This window comes from Sphaeramia orbicularis, chromosome 22 (assembly GCF_902148855.1).
Source record: "Sphaeramia orbicularis chromosome 22, fSphaOr1.1, whole genome shotgun sequence".
In the NCBI taxonomy this organism is placed as follows: domain Eukaryota; kingdom Metazoa; phylum Chordata; class Actinopteri; order Kurtiformes; family Apogonidae; genus Sphaeramia; species Sphaeramia orbicularis.
The window spans coordinates 35,663,825-35,681,055 of NC_043978.1; the positions used below are offsets into that span (position 1 = coordinate 35,663,825).

Genomic DNA, 17,231 nt, shown 5'->3' on the forward strand with positions numbered 1-17,231 from the left:
TGTCTTTAATCGTTTCTCTCATGGTCACTACTCATTTATTTATCGAGATATTATATTTCACCAAGTTTGTGTTGTTGGTTTGACTTTTTACTGATGATTTGCTTGATTGGACTGACCAAAACTTTGCAATATTACAACAATAAATAAATAAATACATAATATTCATAAACAGACAACAAACAAATGTGCTAAAAATAAAGCCAATAATGTTTTTAAAAAGAAATTATATGTATATCAGAACAGTGAATTTATCTCAACTATTAAAAGTGTGTTACTGCTCCTGTCTTTATGTTTTTTTTAAATGAATGTTCCCCCGGCATCGAGTGTTTGTTTTTATTCATTTCGGTCTATTGTTTAATACCCATTTATTTACCTAGATGTAAGCTTTATATCTTACTGTTTCTGCTTTGATTGTGCTGGTACTAGAATATTTACTAGATATTTGCTTTAATGTACTGACAAATTATTTGCAATATTAATAAATAAAGTCAATACAGCTTTTAGCTACTTAACTCCATTACACTCTTATCCCATTTATAAATATAAACTTTCTAAAGTAAAGCCACTGATGTTTTAAAAAGAAAATGTATATTAAGAACAGTTAGTCTGAAAGCAAATATTTTTCTGACGGTGCAGGTGCATACTACCTTTTCAGTGCTTTGAAATGGCTTATGTTAACCAGTTGCATTTATTATTTCTGTTTTTAATGTCTATCATTCACATTTTAGTTGATCATTTATTGACTTGTATGTCTTTACTTACACTGTTTGAGGTTGTCTTGTATTTGCTTTCTTGCAGTCACTGCAGATTTGCAGGTAAAGGAAATCCAAATCCATCACTGGGTAGTGTTCTATCTGCCATAGGTTAGGCTACTCATTACCTCCGCCAGGAGGTATTGTGATCACTTTGCTTTGTGTGTTTGCGTGTGTGCACGTTTGTTTGCTTGTTAGCAAGATAACTCAAAAAGTTATGGATGGATTTTCAGGAAATTTTCAGGAAATGTTGATACTGGCACAAGGAAGAAATGATAAAATTTTGGTGTGGGGGGGGGGGGGGTCCCCACTGATCTGCCTTGGTGGAGGTCTGTGCTCTCTGAGTACTTTTCTTGTTTTATTATGTTTCAACGATTTATCTACCTTGTGTATTGTTGAAAACAACTAATTAACATGTTATAAAAGACAAAAAAAAAGACTGTAACTATCCAGTACAGTATAGGTAATGCTTTAATCAATCCCCCAGAAAAAATAGACATCCTTTATTTACATGATTAGTAAGGCATCAACACAAGTTCAACATGAAAATGTGAATAAATGAAATTAGAATTTGCAAAAGTTTTTCCAAATAAAACTGAGATGTCAAAAGTCTTAAGGTTAAACTAAAATATGTGATTATATAAATCACATGCAGGTCAGAGTCATTTCTTTTTAATGGTTTTATGATTTTTTTAAAATATATTTTTTAATAATGTACCTTTGACATTCATCAATTACACTTGATCCATTTAGAATCCGTCAAATCTTGAGTTCATTTGTAATTAAAATTTTTAAAAAAAGCTCCTTTACGTAAACAGTTTAAACTGAAAGTACAAAATTAGATTTTAAAAGTAAATAATCAGTGCCTTAGATAACAAAGGCCTTTCAAAGTGGCCACATACATTTCAAGTCCATTGAATGAGCAGCCTGATCAGCTTTTGGAGGTTTCATTAGATATCAACAATGGCAAATATCTCAGGTTTTTCTGTATCGTGGATCTGCATCGCTGAATATGTGATGGCCTTCACCTCAGTTCCCTGAAATGACAACCAAACACTTAGAAAAGAGGAACTGCCTGCTCTTCTTTAACGTTTCAGTCATTACATACATTTTTACTATATGCAATTTTATGGTTTTATGAAATACTTGTTTATAATCTGGATACATAAAGCACTAAAAAAAATTTGATATTCTTACCTGTGGATGCTTTCCCAAGCAAAATTCTTCACCCCATCTTTTAAATAACAAAAGTAAAAATAGGTTTAATTTATCAGTTCAAAGTAAGATGAAACACAAAACCATCCCAGGAGGGTTGGACACTAATTTATATCAAAATAAGATGAATACTAACAAACTAAACTAACTAACCTATAACTAATGACATTTAGCAGTCACACCCATATTGTAATAACTACTGGAGAACATTATGCAATTATCTGTCTTCAGCATTCCTACCATTTTGTCCCTAAAAACCAATACAATCACAGTTTCAATTATAACCGCCATGTTTTCACTGGCATTTATCTGTCTGGCAATTTTTGTGTGTGTGACAAAGAGGGAGACCTCCAGATGACAGTGGTTATACATGATTAAATTCAGCTGTTGGGTCAAAACACAGTAATGTCCCGTCAGAGAGTGAACTTTAATTGATTGCCAGTCCAATATTTATTTAAATATAAAGTAGCTCCTTGTTTTGGATAATCCCTTATGGTCCAAATAAAGCAAAAATGAATTTAAAAGTAAAAATCTGGGTCATTTAGTGACACTAATCTGTCAAATTGTCTCTAAAATGTCGAATCAGAGAGATTTCAAATACCGTGTTTTGACCCTGTTGTAGGTCAAAGGTCAATGTTAGGAAAAATTCCAATAATCCACTTTTTTTTTAACATAGTGTGACATTAAAAAAATAAACATTTGTTTACACTGCATGTCAGTATTTTAAACACAGATTTCTTTCAACTTTTTTTCAATTTCTTTCAACTTAAGTATCCAATGACCACTGTGTTTCAGAATGCAGCATAAAATATGGAGGAAATTTATATTAATTTTGGATTTTGGCTGCTGTACCAGAAGTTTGTGCTCAATGGATGCTTTACTTAAATTACCTTTTTTCTGATTTGTTAGAATGTAATATGAAGGTATCTAAACTTACCCGATGGAGCGAATCTTGAAGTGCATTCTGTCTAGGTGCACTACTTTAACCTCCTGAAGGACAGAGGTAAGATGTTTGTGTCAGGACAATAACAAAAGAAAGAAAATAACAACTGATTAAAATATAAAAACACAAATCTGTATCATTAATATCCCTAAAAATACATGACATGAATATATACACTGTAATTGTTGAAGACTGCCAAAAACTGTTCTTATTATCTTACTAAAACTTGGTCACACCACAACTCTCTCTTGCAGGATGCTGTTTTCCAGATTTTCTAGAGCAAGATGCATAATTTAATTTAGTTGCCTTTGGTACCTTTAGAGCCATTGCTTGGCTTAGTTGTCTTTTAAGGAGATTTGGATTTATTAATTATTGGCTTCCATAAACTTTTTAGCTAGTAAATCATCTTTACTTTCTTCATTACCTTCGCCAAGGAACGGCAGAGGTTATGTTTTCATCAGGGTTTGTATGTCTGTTTGTTTGTCTGTTAGCAAGATAACTCAAAAAGTTATGGATGGATTTGGATGAAATTTTCAGGAAATGTTGATACTGGCACAAGGAACAAATGATTACATTTCGGTGGTGATGGGGGGGTGTGATCTGCCTTGGCGGAGGTCTGCACTCTGAGTGCTTTTCCAGTTTATTTTATTTTATTTTATCTTATTTTAACTTATTTATTTATTGGTTGATTTAAATTGCTTTCTATTTTGAGTTTTTATCCTGCCTCTGGTGTTTCGCCACTTCCTCAGCTCCCGTCCTTTTGTATGAAGGCTGTTCTTATTTTAATACCTACCACTGCAAAGTCTTTCTGTATGTGTGCGTGTGTTTTATTGTTATCATTGTATGAAGCACTTTGTGATTCACCCTGTTTGCATGAAAAGTGCTATATTAATAAAGTTTGATTATTGATTGACTGATCTTAAGCACACATCCATATGTTCATTTGTACACCGGAAAACAAAAAAATACATATATCACATACCTGGTCCTACACACTTAACAAAAACTACCTGCCACTGTAGAGGCTCTTAAATACATCCATTTACATCTCTCAGAATCCAGCAATTTTCTGTTTATATAATACATTATTATGCACCATAATCTATACACTCCACACAGGAACCAACACAACACCCCCCAAACACTATTGTTACTTTGCATTGACATGGCTCTTGCTTTTTTTAATGGTCCAAATAATTAATACTTACCCTTGGAACAAAGAATAGATCTGCACAAAACTTGTATAACCAGTCATCTAGGAAGTGGAAGAGAAGAGACTCCATATCCTCACCTTGTGAAAACATACAATGAGAATAAAAGTGAGCACAGAGGTAAGCTTTGGTGACTCAGATCCAATGACTGATCATTCACGCACTCACCCTCTGACTCCACTTCTACAGTATCAATTGGTTCCACTGTCTCTGTGTCGGTCATGTACCCAAACATGCCCATGGCACACTGTTCAAAGGCTTCCTCTAAAGTATTTCCCCATGAGTGAATCCTAGGAGATAATAAAAACAAAAGTTACAACACAGGTGAGAGAACAAGCTCGGTAAGACATTAAATCATATACTCACTGAACATCTGCTGTATGATCCAAGTCTGAAATAATCACAGTTACATGATTAAAAAAATCAACTTTACAGCAGCTGAGTAAAATGATGACACTGAGACTGCTATTGGTGCACATAATAACACTTAATTTATTGCAGAACTTATGATTTAGCAATACTTATTTCAGATGATGAAATACACTGTTATCTAAGTGTGAGCTAATAATACGTATTAAAAGTTAAAACTTACATTCATATTTCTTGTTGATTGGTGGGTACTTAGATTTGACAGCTATCTGCTCCTCTGTCAGGTCCAGCTGTCGGTCTTCCATTGTAAGTGTAAATGTTTTCAATCTTTTAAAAGACTAAATAGCGTCACTGTTAGCATGTCAGCGCGGTGACAGAACAAGCATCAAAGAGGAGGTTCCGGAAGTTGTAAATATGGCCATGACGACTTCCTGTCTGCATTGGTGGCTGCTGATTGGTTGGTTGCGGTCTATGGAGTTGGCGCCATTGCAAGCCGTCGTGCAGTCTTCAGAGCGCTCTTCCTAAGAACACGCTCTTTCAGTACTAACTATCTTACTGAGACGCAATGGCTGATAAAGACGGTACAGTTTTTCACTTTTCTTATTTACATGGGTGAACGTGTGAGTATTTTGCCAGGAATGAGGGTGATAAAACAGTGGGCTCATACCGGCGGTTCTTGGCGCGACGGCACATCTCCTTCCCTTTCATTGTTACAAACCAGAGTAAGCTAGCGTTAGCTGCTAGCAGACTGTATGCTTGGTTTTATTCTGCTGCTGCAAATAATTTTACTCTTCCACTTGCCGCGATGAACACTTTACCATATTACTCTTATACTAATCACCAGTGGGACATCTACATTGCAAACCGAGGCAGGTTTACTAATAAGAGCATATTAGCAAAGTAAAACCTTTGTGTTGCTGTACCAGGGAAAGATCTGAATCTAAGAGAACCAGATACCAATAAACCAGATGTTGGACAAACAATGTCTGTGGGATAACTTGATAGGTAGTATATAGCATGTCTAAAAAAAAAAAAAAGAACGCACCCACACTGTAGGATACTTCTTAGGCCTTTGCATGTGAAGGACTTGACAGATGTCTTATTTTAATATAACTTTTCCAACTCAAATTCAACCAAAGTCAGAGTAAAAGAAGGCTGACTTTTCACTGCCCTTGTGGTCTCCTGTGATAAGGTGCTTTCCCAGCTGTTTTATTCACTTTGTCATTCTGCACATAAAATTGTCAACGAGCACCATGTAACTAGAGGGAAAGTAGCTGAAGTCTCAATACCTGCCTTCAAATGGGCAGTGAAGGATTTCCACTAGGTTTATGGGGTTCTTAGGTGCTGTAATAGCCTTTTGGATGTTATTTGACAAGAACCTGAGTTGGCATAGTTTTGGGTTTGTGCACTGACAACAGTTTTGTTTAACATGGAACAAAACTTAATGACAAGTATTTCCTGTTTACAAATAATCCCCCCATCTGTTAAACTCAATATGGTATCTTTACTTCTCTAAGCAGTAAATGATTTAAAGAGAATACTGTTGCCTACATTTGTGCTTACCCACCATTTTTTGTGCAGCTGCGTTTGACGATGCTGTGGAGGAGAGGGTGATCAATGAGGAGTACAAGATCTGGAAGAAGAACACTCCTTTCCTGTATGATCTGGTTATGACCCATGCCCTGGAGTGGCCCAGCCTCACCGCCCAGTGGCTGCCTGATGTCACCAGGTAAGATGACACCTGCTGCACCTTGACCGACAAGAAACGCATGCATGTCGGTGAATAGAAATGATAGTGTTACATATGTCTTTGTCACTCTTCACAGGCCAGAGGGGAAAGACTACAGTGTACACAGGCTGGTTTTGGGGACACACACTTCTGATGAGCAGAACCACCTTGTGATTGCAAGTGTTCAGCTTCCAAATGATGATGCCCAGTTTGATGCTTCACACTATGACAGTGAGAAAGGAGGTAAAAGAAACAGGCGTGCCAAATGTAACACCTGAGCATATGTTGCACCTAGCTCATTTATACACACAATAGACTTGACAGGTATCCATGTATGTTTTCACAAAATTGTGATGCATAAATATGACCACTAGGTTGAATTTTTCACATTCTTAATTTTTCAAATGCAAACAAATGACTACTTTTCCATAAATTTTTATGTAAGTTTAGTGTTAGTTTTCATTTGAGGGGTACATTAAAAGAAAATATAAAAGGCCCCATATTGTGCAAAACATTTTATTTTCTTGTAGATAGAGAACCATCAACACTTCTGTTTAGCCTTTGTGCATTGTTCATTGTAGTTTTCATTCATTATTTAATCTCACGTGACAATTATTACTCATGTTTTGTTTTATTTATGGTCTTGGTATTCATTAACTATTGTAATCCTAGTAATTGTATCAAGTCCAATTGTCAGAAAGTGCACATATCACTCACTAATTTTACATTAACTATCATAACATATTTGTATTTTTCAGAGCTATTTCTAATTTTGTCGTGCTGTGTGTTACTTTTGTATTAGATTAATTTTGTCTTTTTTATATTGAACTCTGGTGATTGCACAATGTAGATTGTAACAGGATGTGTGTGTTCTGTATTTCAGAGTTTGGGGGTTTTGGATCTGTAAGTGGAAAAATAGAGATTGAGATAAAGATTAACCACGAGGGGGAAGTGAACAGAGCCCGTTACATGCCTCAGAATCCTTGCATCATTGCCACCAAGACACCTACCAGTGACGTGCTGGTTTTTGATTACACAAAGCATCCCTCTAAACCAGGTAGGGTTAGTGCTACATTTCCTATTTTCGGGTGACTTTTCCCATACCTGTAAGGGTTGTTTTTGCACATCATTGACAACGCTGATGAAAATTTTTTTATATCAGATCCATCTGGAGAATGCACCCCAGATCTACGCCTGAGAGGTCACCAGAAGGAGGGTTATGGCCTTTCATGGAACCCAAACCTCAGTGGATGTCTCCTCAGTGCTTCAGATGATCATGTGAGGAATTGATCAGAGTAGAACTGAAACTTCCCATTCTGCTTGTTTGATACTCATTTACTTAAATCTCTGTTTTTAATGTATTGTAACTGGACTAACTTATCAAACTGTTTTCTGTACTCTTTCACAGACTATCTGCCTGTGGGACATCAGCACTGTGCCTAAGGAGGGAAAGATTGTGGATGCCAAAACTATCTTCACAGGCCACACTGCTGTGGTGGAGGATGTTTCCTGGCACCTGCTCCACGAGTCCCTCTTTGGATCCGTGGCAGATGACCAGAAACTCATGATGTAAGCAGTTTTAACTTGTGAACGAACTTCAAGATTCTCTGACCCACAAGAAGCAAAGTTGTTAATTTCAAGCTGTTTGTAACAATGGTGTCTTTGTTTTCAGCTGGGACACACGATCCAACAACACCTCCAAGCCCAGCCATGCAGTGGATGCCCACACAGCTGAAGTCAACTGCCTGTCCTTCAATCCTTACAGCGAGTTCATCCTGGCGACAGGCTCAGCAGATAAGGTGAGTTTGACAGTTATAGCATGCTGCTGCCAATAATAAAGGATCATGTGGATAATTAGTTGCATTAATAGAAGCTGTCTACATTTTATTTTTAGACCGTGGCTCTTTGGGATCTGAGGAACCTGAAGTTGAAGCTGCACTCCTTTGAATCACACAAAGACGAGATCTTCCAGGTAAGTGCACCCCCACCCCATTCCTTAGATTGCTTTTTAAATAAAGTATATAGTACGTTGTTGTGTGGTTAGCATAAAGTTGTTTTCTTACAAACTGAAAACATCATCTGAGACCTGTTCATGTCTGATTTGGGTCCACAAGTATTTTATGCGTTAATAAAGTTACTCTAGCGACTATGTTGAGTCACTAGTTTCCAACATTATTTGCTTTTGTGGAGCCAAATCAACTGACATAAGCAGGCATTAACCTAAATTTGTTTAAAAGCTAAACAATCATGTGAATCAGTGTTGTTAATTTTCATTCATTGTCCCAAGTGCAGAAATGGTCAGCTGACAGTTGGACTGTTTTTTCTCTTGATGGCTGTTGAGTGACAGAAATGTAACTTCCATTAATATGTTCGTGTAGGTTCAGTGGTCTCCTCATAACGAAACCATCCTGGCCTCCAGTGGCACAGACAGAAGGCTCAACGTCTGGGACCTCAGCAAGATCGGAGAGGAGCAGTCGCCAGAGGATGCTGAGGATGGCCCTCCTGAGTTGCTGGTATGTTATCACAAAAGGCCGTGGTTAACTCGGTGTGAGTGTTTGTTTTTATGGTGCTGTAATAGTGTTTTGTCTTCTCCAGTTCATCCACGGCGGACACACAGCTAAGATCTCAGATTTCTCTTGGAACCCCAACGAGCCATGGGTCATCTGCTCTGTATCAGAGGACAACATCATGCAAGTTTGGCAGATGGTAAGGCTTTCCTTTTCAATATGGGCTTGGTGTGAGTGAAAAGACAGTATAGCTTTGTACATTTTATTTATAAAGCACATTTAAAAACAATCAGTGTTGATCAAAAGAGCTGTACATCATGAGGCATAAATCATTCCATCTATATAAAATCAAACACAAGCAGCGTTGCACAAGTAATATGTAAAGTATAAATAAATAATGCACATATTGTAGCACAAGGATGAGGAAAAGAGGTTCAACTTAAGGTATTCCACCATTTGGGTCATCTTTTGAATTTGATGGTGGTGTGTGGCATAGTTCTATGTGTTCAAGAAATGAAGTTAAAGTAGTACAAGTATTAATTAGTACAAGTTACAGAAATGTTTCTAAATTTTTCCTCCAGGCTGAAAATATCTACAACGACGAGGACCCAGAAGGTGCTGCAGATTCAGAGGTCCAGGCATGAGTCCAGTCTTCACATCTCTTCCTCTGACCTGCTTGTTAAAAATAGATCCATTTTCCAGTAATGTCTTTTTAATATACATTTTTGGGCAGCAGTGTTTTTGTAGAAAATAAAAGAATGAAATGCTGCGTTGTCATCCTGTTGTGAAGTATTTAAAATAAAATCTGTAACATTCAGATTTTTAGCACTATTAGTTTTTTTTTTCACACTTTCAGTACTCATTCTGTCATGGAACAAAAGCATCATTCAGGGTTTTTTTTTCCCTTTCTTCCTTCCATCTTCATTTCACAATCACTGGAATTTATTACTTTTGCCCAAAATTCAAAACTGACCTGGACACAATAAGGTTAAAATTGTACATACAGTAGATTTTCATTTTATTTGCTTGCATAGTAGGAACTATTCAGACTGTATTTTGTCAGTGTATGTGTTTTTTCTTTACATTTGTTTTTTTTTTTTTTTCTGTGCTGCATCTTTTTTGTGTACTTAAGTACATAATAAAAACATATTTACAGTATAAATTGTGAATGAGTAATTTTGTGTACATTATGACTTCATTAAAGGTGAAGGTTGGTTTTAAATTGTGCAACATTAGTGAAGATACTGCAATGCTGTGTTGGTCTGCTGGACTTCATAATAAGAATATTCACTGGAAATGAGAAATCAGATCAAGTCTTCCTCTGCTGCAGTTTCCCTGGATTCTTGGCTTCTACAAAACAAATGTCAGACATCTTTAATCCAGAACACTGAAATATTTTGTAGATAAAGCTTCATTCTACAAGGACAGTACTCAATCATTAGAAACAAACTGGATGAGTCACAGTTTAAGTTAATTTTCATTTGTTGTCTCTTAAAAGGCAGCCTAAAAACACAATCTGGAAAATATAATATAATATTCCAAAATATTAACACTTAAGATCTGCATGATCCTACCTGTGAAATGCCAACTCTGTTAAAAGGCTGTCCTTTACATCCTCTAAGTTTTTCTTTGACCTTTTCTGGACTTCAAACTCTATCCCCAGGTCCCTCAGAGTCTCCTTTAATTTTTCCACATTCTCCTGTAGTCACATAAAGGAAAAAAATTAATGATTTAAAAAAAAAAAACATAGATCCTGGTTTAATGTACTGTGCTCTGTGTACCTTGTGTTGTGTGAGGCTGTCCTCCCTCTCTGCCTCCATTAGATGGATCCTCTGCTCCAGACAGGCTCTCTGCACCTCCAGTCTCTGTATGTCTTCTTTCAGGGGCCCCAGACGGGCCCTCAGGTCCTTCGCCTGCTCCCTGCTCTTTCTCAAAGCGTCTTCCCCAATCTGCCTCCTCCTCAGCAGGGCCATGAGTCGAGGCTCGTACAAACTTTCCAGTGTCTTCACGCTCTCGCTGAGTCTTCGCTGCATCCTGCCAGACGCCTGTCGACACAGACCCACGTCGCTCATGGCTCTGGGTCTGTAGAACCTACTGGACTGGTCCCTCTGGGCGTTCAGTCGGTTCTGATGGGCCTCATGAAGCTGTGACATCTCTTGAGACAGACTTTTGATATAGGCCTTGAGCTCCTCCTGTTGAGTTTTAGAAGACTTATTATCCTTAGGGCTGTTATATTTAATACAAATAAAAGTAATAGCAGTGAAAAATCACTTCATCAACCTGAATAAAAATAATACAATTAAAGTGCTAAAAACTACAATGACCAATGCATCACAAAATTAAACAAATGAGAATTGCAAGTAAAATCAGACTTCTTTTAATTTCCTCTCCAATGTTAATAGTTAATAATGCAAGAATTCAATAGCTTTGTAAAAAAAAAAAAAAAAAAAAAGATCTTTAATAAATTATAATTTCATTATTCACATTTGATGTCAGGCATGTTATCTTTTGTTTTGTTTTCACCCTCTATGAATAAAGACTTTCCTCTAACACTAAAAATTAATGAAACCACAACAAAAATACAGAAAAAAAAAATGCTCTTAACCAATAAAGACCCAGCGCTACTTTTGTGTCAGTTCCTAAGTGAAATTTTCTTTAAATCTAAACTTTCTTAAGTGATTTATCACCATTTTTTTTTTATAATATTATCCTCTGTATTTTGCATTTTATCAGTATAAATCATTTATTTTCCTGTATTTAATTTACTGATCATGTAGATGTTCATAAAAGCTCAGATTAAAGTTGCGGGTTATTATATCAAAAACAGACAAATCTGCAGAAAGAGTGACATTTTCAGTAAAATCTATCATTAACTGAACGTGAAAACAAGCATCTCCATCCATTGTCATTGATCCAACTCCATGGGTTTTATTGGTGAGTCAATGTTGTAGATGATGACGGTGTTTCTACGTTCACTACGGAGCCTCTGAATGTCCAAATGGGTCATATCTGATGACCATGAAAAGATGACAAACTGTATTTTACACCAATTATTTACATGGATTAATAGGATTAGAGGATCAACAGGTATTAAACAGTTTAGATCAGTAGGTGATTTTAGTTGACAATGGATGTTTGGGTCTTTATGGGTTAATGTACCCAGGAAACTAAATTTAAAGTAAAACCAGGAACCATTAGGAAAGCTAAATAAAAATAGAAACTAAAGAAATTTTAAACTTATAACTTTTGTCTTAATGTTATCATCTATTTTAGGCCTCAGATTTGATACATGTAGCACCATTTTTTTTTTTTTTTCTTTTTAATATTTGATGTTTCTGGCATGTCAAATCCAATCCCAAAAAAACTTTAAATATGAAATAAACTGATGATATTAAAGTGCCAACACTAGTCAAAAAGAACAGAGTGTTAGTATCATTATTCCATTCCTACCTGTGTAACTGCAGACTGAGCCACTTCATACTCGTGTGTAGCCAGTGTCACCTGGCTCTGGATGCAGTCTCTTGCGGTGGCAAACAGATTCTTCTTCACCTGCTGCACATCCTCATAAACAGCGATATAATCCATGTGAGCCAGCGTGAGCAGCCTCTGAGCTTCCACCAGCTTCCCTCTGAGGTGCTTCACTATCTGCACCATGGGCTCCTGCAGCTGGAGAAGCTCTTGTATCAGCTGGTCTCTGTGAATCTCCAGGCGGGATACTTGCTGGATGCAGTGCTCAAAAATCTGGCCCAAGTTGTCCATATCTGCCCGGTCCTTTTGATTTGTGGGGTACTGAGTACGCTCCTCTTGGGGAATGAGTGTCTCTTCAGAGTCGGGACTGCTGCTATTTTTGACATCCTTTGCATATTTAAACTCCATGTATAAATCCTCAGTATAGACCCTGTTTTCTCCATCCTTTGAACCCTCCTTTGCCCTCAGATTGTCCATCACCAGCTAAGAGGTGAACTGTAAAGGAAGTAGAGGGAGAAAATCCCTCACTAAATAATGAAACAATAGCATTGTCTTTGTTAAAACACTCTAATATAATCAATCAGTGCAGTAACAAAGCAAATTAATATAATCAAGTTTGCACATCTGATTACAGCAAACATTACAGAGAGTCATAAGTAACGAGCAAGGAACCCTTCTTTTTACACCTACGCCCTAAACGTAGCTGTAAACGTCGATTTAAACTTGGATTCTACTCACTTTTGTTATGGAGATGATCGTCTTGACAGATGGCAGCTGAGGTTTGCTTTGAGCCTCAAGGAGATCACTGCAGTGTGTCTGTCTACGAAAACAGAGGCACACTTTGTGTTTATTAATAACACTAACCAAAGCACTAGGGAAACACTATCTCTGGATTTAAGGGAAGACTTTTTTATATCCTCCACATGGGATCACAAAGTGTGTCACACTAGCCTACATGCCCTGCACATGCCTGGACCACCCTGCCTGCTAAACACAGCTATATTTAAACCAGTTCATAGCCTGTTTACTGAATGAGCATGTATGAAAAACAACCTTTTCTCACTTTCTGCTTCATTTTACCTTTAAACCACACATGAAGGTGGCACTATTAACCGGCCCCTACAGGCTTGTCTTTTAATAGCTTTCTGCAGTATTTAGGTCAGCTGATTACAGACTTTGCATGGTTCATATAAGGTACAGAATTTGTTTGTAGTGTTTTGCATTTTGCTTATCAGACCGTGAACGAACATGCACAACTCAGCTATGAAGGATGAAACAAAAGCAGGGGCAGGTTCATATAATGATGCTTATTCATAACACTAAGAAATATGCAAAAATAGGTCACTTGTACACAAAAAACTGTATTGTGTATTTTATCACATCCTGTCCACCTGTTTTGTGTGATGCGTCATGTGTTGCAGTGTTTTGTTGCCTTAAAAAATAAACCACTATCATGCTGTATCACTGTAAAATGTTTAATGGGTGAAAAGAAAGAAACCGATAAACCGAATAAAAAGTGAGCTACAAAAAAAAAAAAAAAAAATAGAACCGCAAAGATAATCAAATGGCCACTTAAGATATCCTCATTAACACCACAGGGGCATTTTCATTTAATAAGTTTATTGATTTTATTTGCCTGTTTTTAACTGTTTTTAGTTAAATTTTTTAGTATTATAACTATTTTATATAAGTGAATAATATAACTGTGGTAACTTCAGTTTTTGTTAATTGTTAATGCCATGTATAGATTCCAGGTTTTACTCCTTTATGACTCATGTTCTGTATTTTATTTTATTTTATTTTATTATCCATAAATGATGATGGTCATGATAATGATGACTGTTGTAAATTTGTATTTGTTATTGCCATGTATTCATTCACATTTTTACTTCTTTATATCAGATGGTCTTTCTATTTAATTTAATTTAATTTAATTTAATTTAATTTAATTTAATTTAATTTAATTTAATTTAATTTATTATCCATAAATGATGATCGTAACAATGATGATTACTGTTGTAACTTTTGTATTTGTTATTGCCATGTCTTCATTCATATTTTTACTCCTTTATATCAGATGGTCTGTTAATTTAATTTAATTTAATTTAATTTAATTTAATTTAATTTAATTTAATTTTATTTAATTTTATTTTGTGTATCTCAACACCATTAACAATAAAACATTTGAACATAAATAATGATGATGATGATGATGATGATGGGTAAAACCTGATCATGCAAATTAAATAGAGGAAAATAACCCACAAACTCCCAGGTATCGGTAGTCATTACCTGCTGTTCCACCACGCCACCACTAGATGTCCCCATAACCCTGACCTCTGTCTGCATTCTCACCTGAGCGCGCCCAGCCTCCAGGTGTGGGAGCTGCAGGTCCACAGCAGCAGCAGCAGTTCTGGTTCATTTCTCTCTCTTTAGTCCACGGACACACACATCGCTGACAGCCAGCGGGGAAGTGGGTTTATGTGGGATCCAGCACACGGAGGAGGCAGACAAATCCACACTCCAGTCAGTCCGGTTCCCCGTCTGCTTTGTCACGGAAATGCTTCACCTGAAGTTTTCATTCGGACGGTGAAAAAGTTTGGAGTTGGAGAGAAAGGACGCAGCAGGGAGACGCTTCAAATGGAGAGAGGCTGAATCAACCCATCCGGACCAGAAAACAGAAAAAAAAAGGTATGAACAACAGTTTTCACCCTTTGTCTTTGTATAAAAGTGGAGTTTTATCACACTTTGTCAACTTCCCTAACCACTTGGACGCATGGAAAGGCTGAAAATCCAACTTTTTTTTTTTTGTTTGTCTCAACTTACAAGATGATACAAACAATAAGGTGATACCAGAGTTGACTGAAGCAACTTTTCAGAACATAAAGAAAGTTTTTATTTTTATTTTTTTTTATTGTTGAAGCTATATAATTCTGTTATGTGATGACTGTTCTTACTGTGATACTTTATAGCTGTAACCTATAATTAAAGGGAAACTAGAGAAAATCACTGCCACATGCCAATAGCACAACTGTAAAATGTAGTCACATAAAGTCTGCTCCAGATGGATGACAGAAGATCCAGACTGGGTATAGGCATGCATGGAAACTAGGTGTGGGAGATTTGCTTAGTATGGCCTTGAGGGATCCTCAGTAAAGGTAATTTAAGACCTGTAGTGCTTCTTTCAACTATATGACAATGAAGACTATTGTGTATTTCCGTCACTGACCCAGCAAATGATTCCTTGACAGCGTGGTATTCCGACACTTTTAATCTATTCCAGTAAATGACAGCGTCTCTGTCTCTTAAATGTAGATCCACTGTTTGTTGATTAACCTGACAGAGATAACATCCCCATCACACTATCTCTTAGGGGTCCTGTCTGTTTGTCTACTGTCTCTTTTGGACTTTGGACCAGAAGTGAGATCAAAAGTTTTGGAAAGTTTGAGTTGCCTCCAGTGATCAAGAGTTGGAGACTGTTTTTTTTTTTTTTTTTTTAAGCGCCATGGCTTCTCCTTTACCTCTTGTACCCTCTGGTAGGTGAGGCTGAGACAGAGCCATTTGTTTAGTAAGGGTGTGTCGCATACTCCTTCTCACCAGCCGTCCATGCCAGGGCTTGTACCCATGGAGATTACAGGTGTGTTATGTAAGCACCAAAGGTACACCAGAGCCTGAGATATACAGGAAGATCATGGTTACACATCCAGGCTGCAAAGCGATGACAACCAAGGGGTAGTATGTAGTAAAAGATGAGGAGACGGATTTCACTACAAAGAAAGACCACAATCAGGATAAGGTGCAGATAGTTTTCCATCTGACGCAATCAGGTAGACTTAGTATTTCAGAGTCACAGCAGCTGTTGGAGCGTTGGCTGTGTTTGCTTGCCACCCGTCAGTGATAAAGTGTCAGGTCAGTGGAGGAAAGGGGAAAGCTGCAGGTCAAGACAGGGCAACAGGAGCAACAGAAGGTGCCACAAAGCCATGTTGTAATCAGAAGAAGACCCATGATTATGTGTTAATGTTGAGTGAGTGTTGTTTTTGAGTCATGCAGGGCTGCAGTATGAGGAAACACCCGGCTGATGAGGACACACAGTGAGCTCTTCATCAGCCGATGAGTAACTCATCACTGTGTCGTTATCAGCTCTTTGGAAAAAATATAATCAGTAGCTTAAGGGGCAGTCAGGTTTGATGAAACTGTGAAGATTTATGCTTTTGTACTAGTACCTGTACCTGACTAGGGCTTTGGTTTAAATAATGTATGTTTTTATCCTACCTGATCTTCATTGGTTTTAATTTTATTAAATATATGCTTTTTGTGTGGATGAGCCTGAGCTCTTGTCATTTCTGCAAAAATGAAAGCCCTAATGGCACTTCTTAGTCATGTTAAATATAATATACTTTATTTTATCTTAACAGTGTGCTATATTAGAGTGGTCCTTATACAAATTGGAGCTTTTTTTTTTTCTGAGAATCACTTTTATTTCCAAGCAAATTGGCTCCATAATTGAAAAATCCTCAACTAAAATATTGAATTAAATCAGACTGACTCCCAAATCCACCTGAACTGGGATGTTGCCAATCAGAACCCATTCTTAAAATCACTTCATTGCATCCTAAATCTCCAGCCTTTAACATTTTTTATGAGAGTTCACATAAGGATTCAGTAAAACCGAGGGCTTTTCATTCCCACACCACTTTTTTCTTAGTCTGGTATCAACCTTGGCAACTGTCAGAGTGAGTGAGCCTCAGACTGAAAAGGGCCCAGAAGCAGCTACAGAGTTTTTGTTTTGACTGGGGCAGAAACAGAGACATGGAGATGCCAGCATGTATTTTTAAACTTTGTAGTGTCCAGCTGTGTTTGTCTTCACTATGAACCGGTCACTGCTGCTGCTGCTGTGGCACAACCATTTCTTTTTGCCCCGGTGTGACCTGTCAGTTCAGGGGTCTTTAAGCCTTAAACTCCACAGAGGCTGCAGTCCAGACTTAAGACCCTTGGCAACCCCTGAAGGCAAAGCAAACAACACACTTAGCAGAACGC

The 17,231-nt window shown here is 37.1% G+C and overlaps 4 protein-coding genes across 8 annotated transcripts in view; 2 read left to right on the top strand and 2 right to left on the bottom strand.

The window, feature by feature from the left end:
* Window positions 1–1,205: 1,205 nt before the first annotated feature.
* zbtb8os (zinc finger and BTB domain containing 8 opposite strand) lies at window positions 1,206–4,890 on the bottom strand. The gene is made up of 7 exons (XM_030126350.1): window positions 4,714–4,890; window positions 4,488–4,512; window positions 4,290–4,411; window positions 4,119–4,201; window positions 2,905–2,957; window positions 1,950–1,986; window positions 1,206–1,789 (listed from the first exon to the last, which is right to left on the bottom strand). The coding sequence occupies exons 1-7, from the start codon at window positions 4,793–4,795 to the stop codon at window positions 1,703–1,705; spliced, it is 489 nt and encodes a 162-aa protein (XP_029982210.1). The 5' UTR covers window positions 4,796–4,890; the 3' UTR covers window positions 1,206–1,702.
* A 52-nt stretch (window positions 4,891–4,942) lies between these two features.
* Window positions 4,943–9,543, top strand: LOC115413477 (histone-binding protein RBBP4). Its single transcript, XM_030126344.1, has 11 exons — window positions 4,943–5,071; window positions 6,072–6,219; window positions 6,317–6,462; window positions 7,103–7,276; window positions 7,382–7,497; window positions 7,628–7,788; window positions 7,892–8,018; window positions 8,114–8,191; window positions 8,598–8,732; window positions 8,815–8,925; window positions 9,308–9,543. The coding sequence occupies exons 1-11, from the start codon at window positions 5,056–5,058 to the stop codon at window positions 9,368–9,370; spliced, it is 1,275 nt and encodes a 424-aa protein (XP_029982204.1). The 5' UTR covers window positions 4,943–5,055; the 3' UTR covers window positions 9,371–9,543.
* An 87-nt stretch (window positions 9,544–9,630) lies between these two features.
* LOC115413480 (syncoilin-like) lies at window positions 9,631–13,159 on the bottom strand. The gene is made up of 5 exons (XM_030126347.1): window positions 12,933–13,159; window positions 12,177–12,689; window positions 10,508–10,918; window positions 10,301–10,425; window positions 9,631–10,076 (listed from the first exon to the last, which is right to left on the bottom strand). The coding sequence occupies exons 2-5, from the start codon at window positions 12,669–12,671 to the stop codon at window positions 10,031–10,033; spliced, it is 1,077 nt and encodes a 358-aa protein (XP_029982207.1). The 5' UTR covers window positions 12,672–12,689; window positions 12,933–13,159; the 3' UTR covers window positions 9,631–10,030.
* A 1,457-nt stretch (window positions 13,160–14,616) lies between these two features.
* LOC115413474 (titin-like) overlaps window positions 14,617–17,231 on the top strand; it is a 30,850-nt gene continuing 28,235 nt past the window's right edge. For 2 of the 5 annotated variants that reach the window (XM_030126338.1, XM_030126337.1), the window contains exon 1: window positions 14,617–14,885. The gene's annotated coding sequence lies outside the window, so the exon portion shown is untranslated. Of the gene's footprint in view, window positions 14,886–15,959; window positions 16,022–17,231 lie in introns of those variants that run through there. The other 3 variants (XM_030126333.1, XM_030126334.1, XM_030126336.1) reach the window with 3 other exon arrangements.

Excerpts from the sequence above, each read along its gene's own strand:
- LOC115413480 (XM_030126347.1), bottom strand. The coding sequence starts at position 12,671 with ATGGACAATCTGAGGGCAAAGGAGGGTTCAAAGGATGGAGAAAACAGG. Across the intron at positions 10,426-10,507 it reads ACAGCCTCACACAACACAAG|GAGAATGTGGAAAAATTAAA; the intron begins GTACACAGAGCA and ends ATGTGACTACAG. Across the intron at positions 10,077-10,300 it reads ACAGAGTTGGCATTTCACAG|AAGCCAAGAATCCAGGGAAA; the intron begins GTAGGATCATGC and ends TTTGTTTTGTAG.
- zbtb8os (XM_030126350.1), bottom strand. The coding sequence starts at position 4,795 with ATGGAAGACCGACAGCTGGACCTGACAGAGGAGCAGATAGCTGTCAAA. Across the intron at positions 1,987-2,904 it reads TTCAAGATTCGCTCCATCGG|ATGGGGTGAAGAATTTTGCT; the intron begins GTAAGTTTAGAT and ends GTTATTTAAAAG. Across the intron at positions 1,790-1,949 it reads GCTTGGGAAAGCATCCACAG|GGAACTGAGGTGAAGGCCAT; the intron begins GTAAGAATATCA and ends TTGTCATTTCAG.
- LOC115413477 (XM_030126344.1), top strand. Across the intron at positions 7,277-7,381 it reads AAAGCATCCCTCTAAACCAG|ATCCATCTGGAGAATGCACC; the intron begins GTAGGGTTAGTG and ends TTTTTATATCAG. Across the intron at positions 8,733-8,814 it reads ATGGCCCTCCTGAGTTGCTG|TTCATCCACGGCGGACACAC; the intron begins GTATGTTATCAC and ends TGTCTTCTCCAG.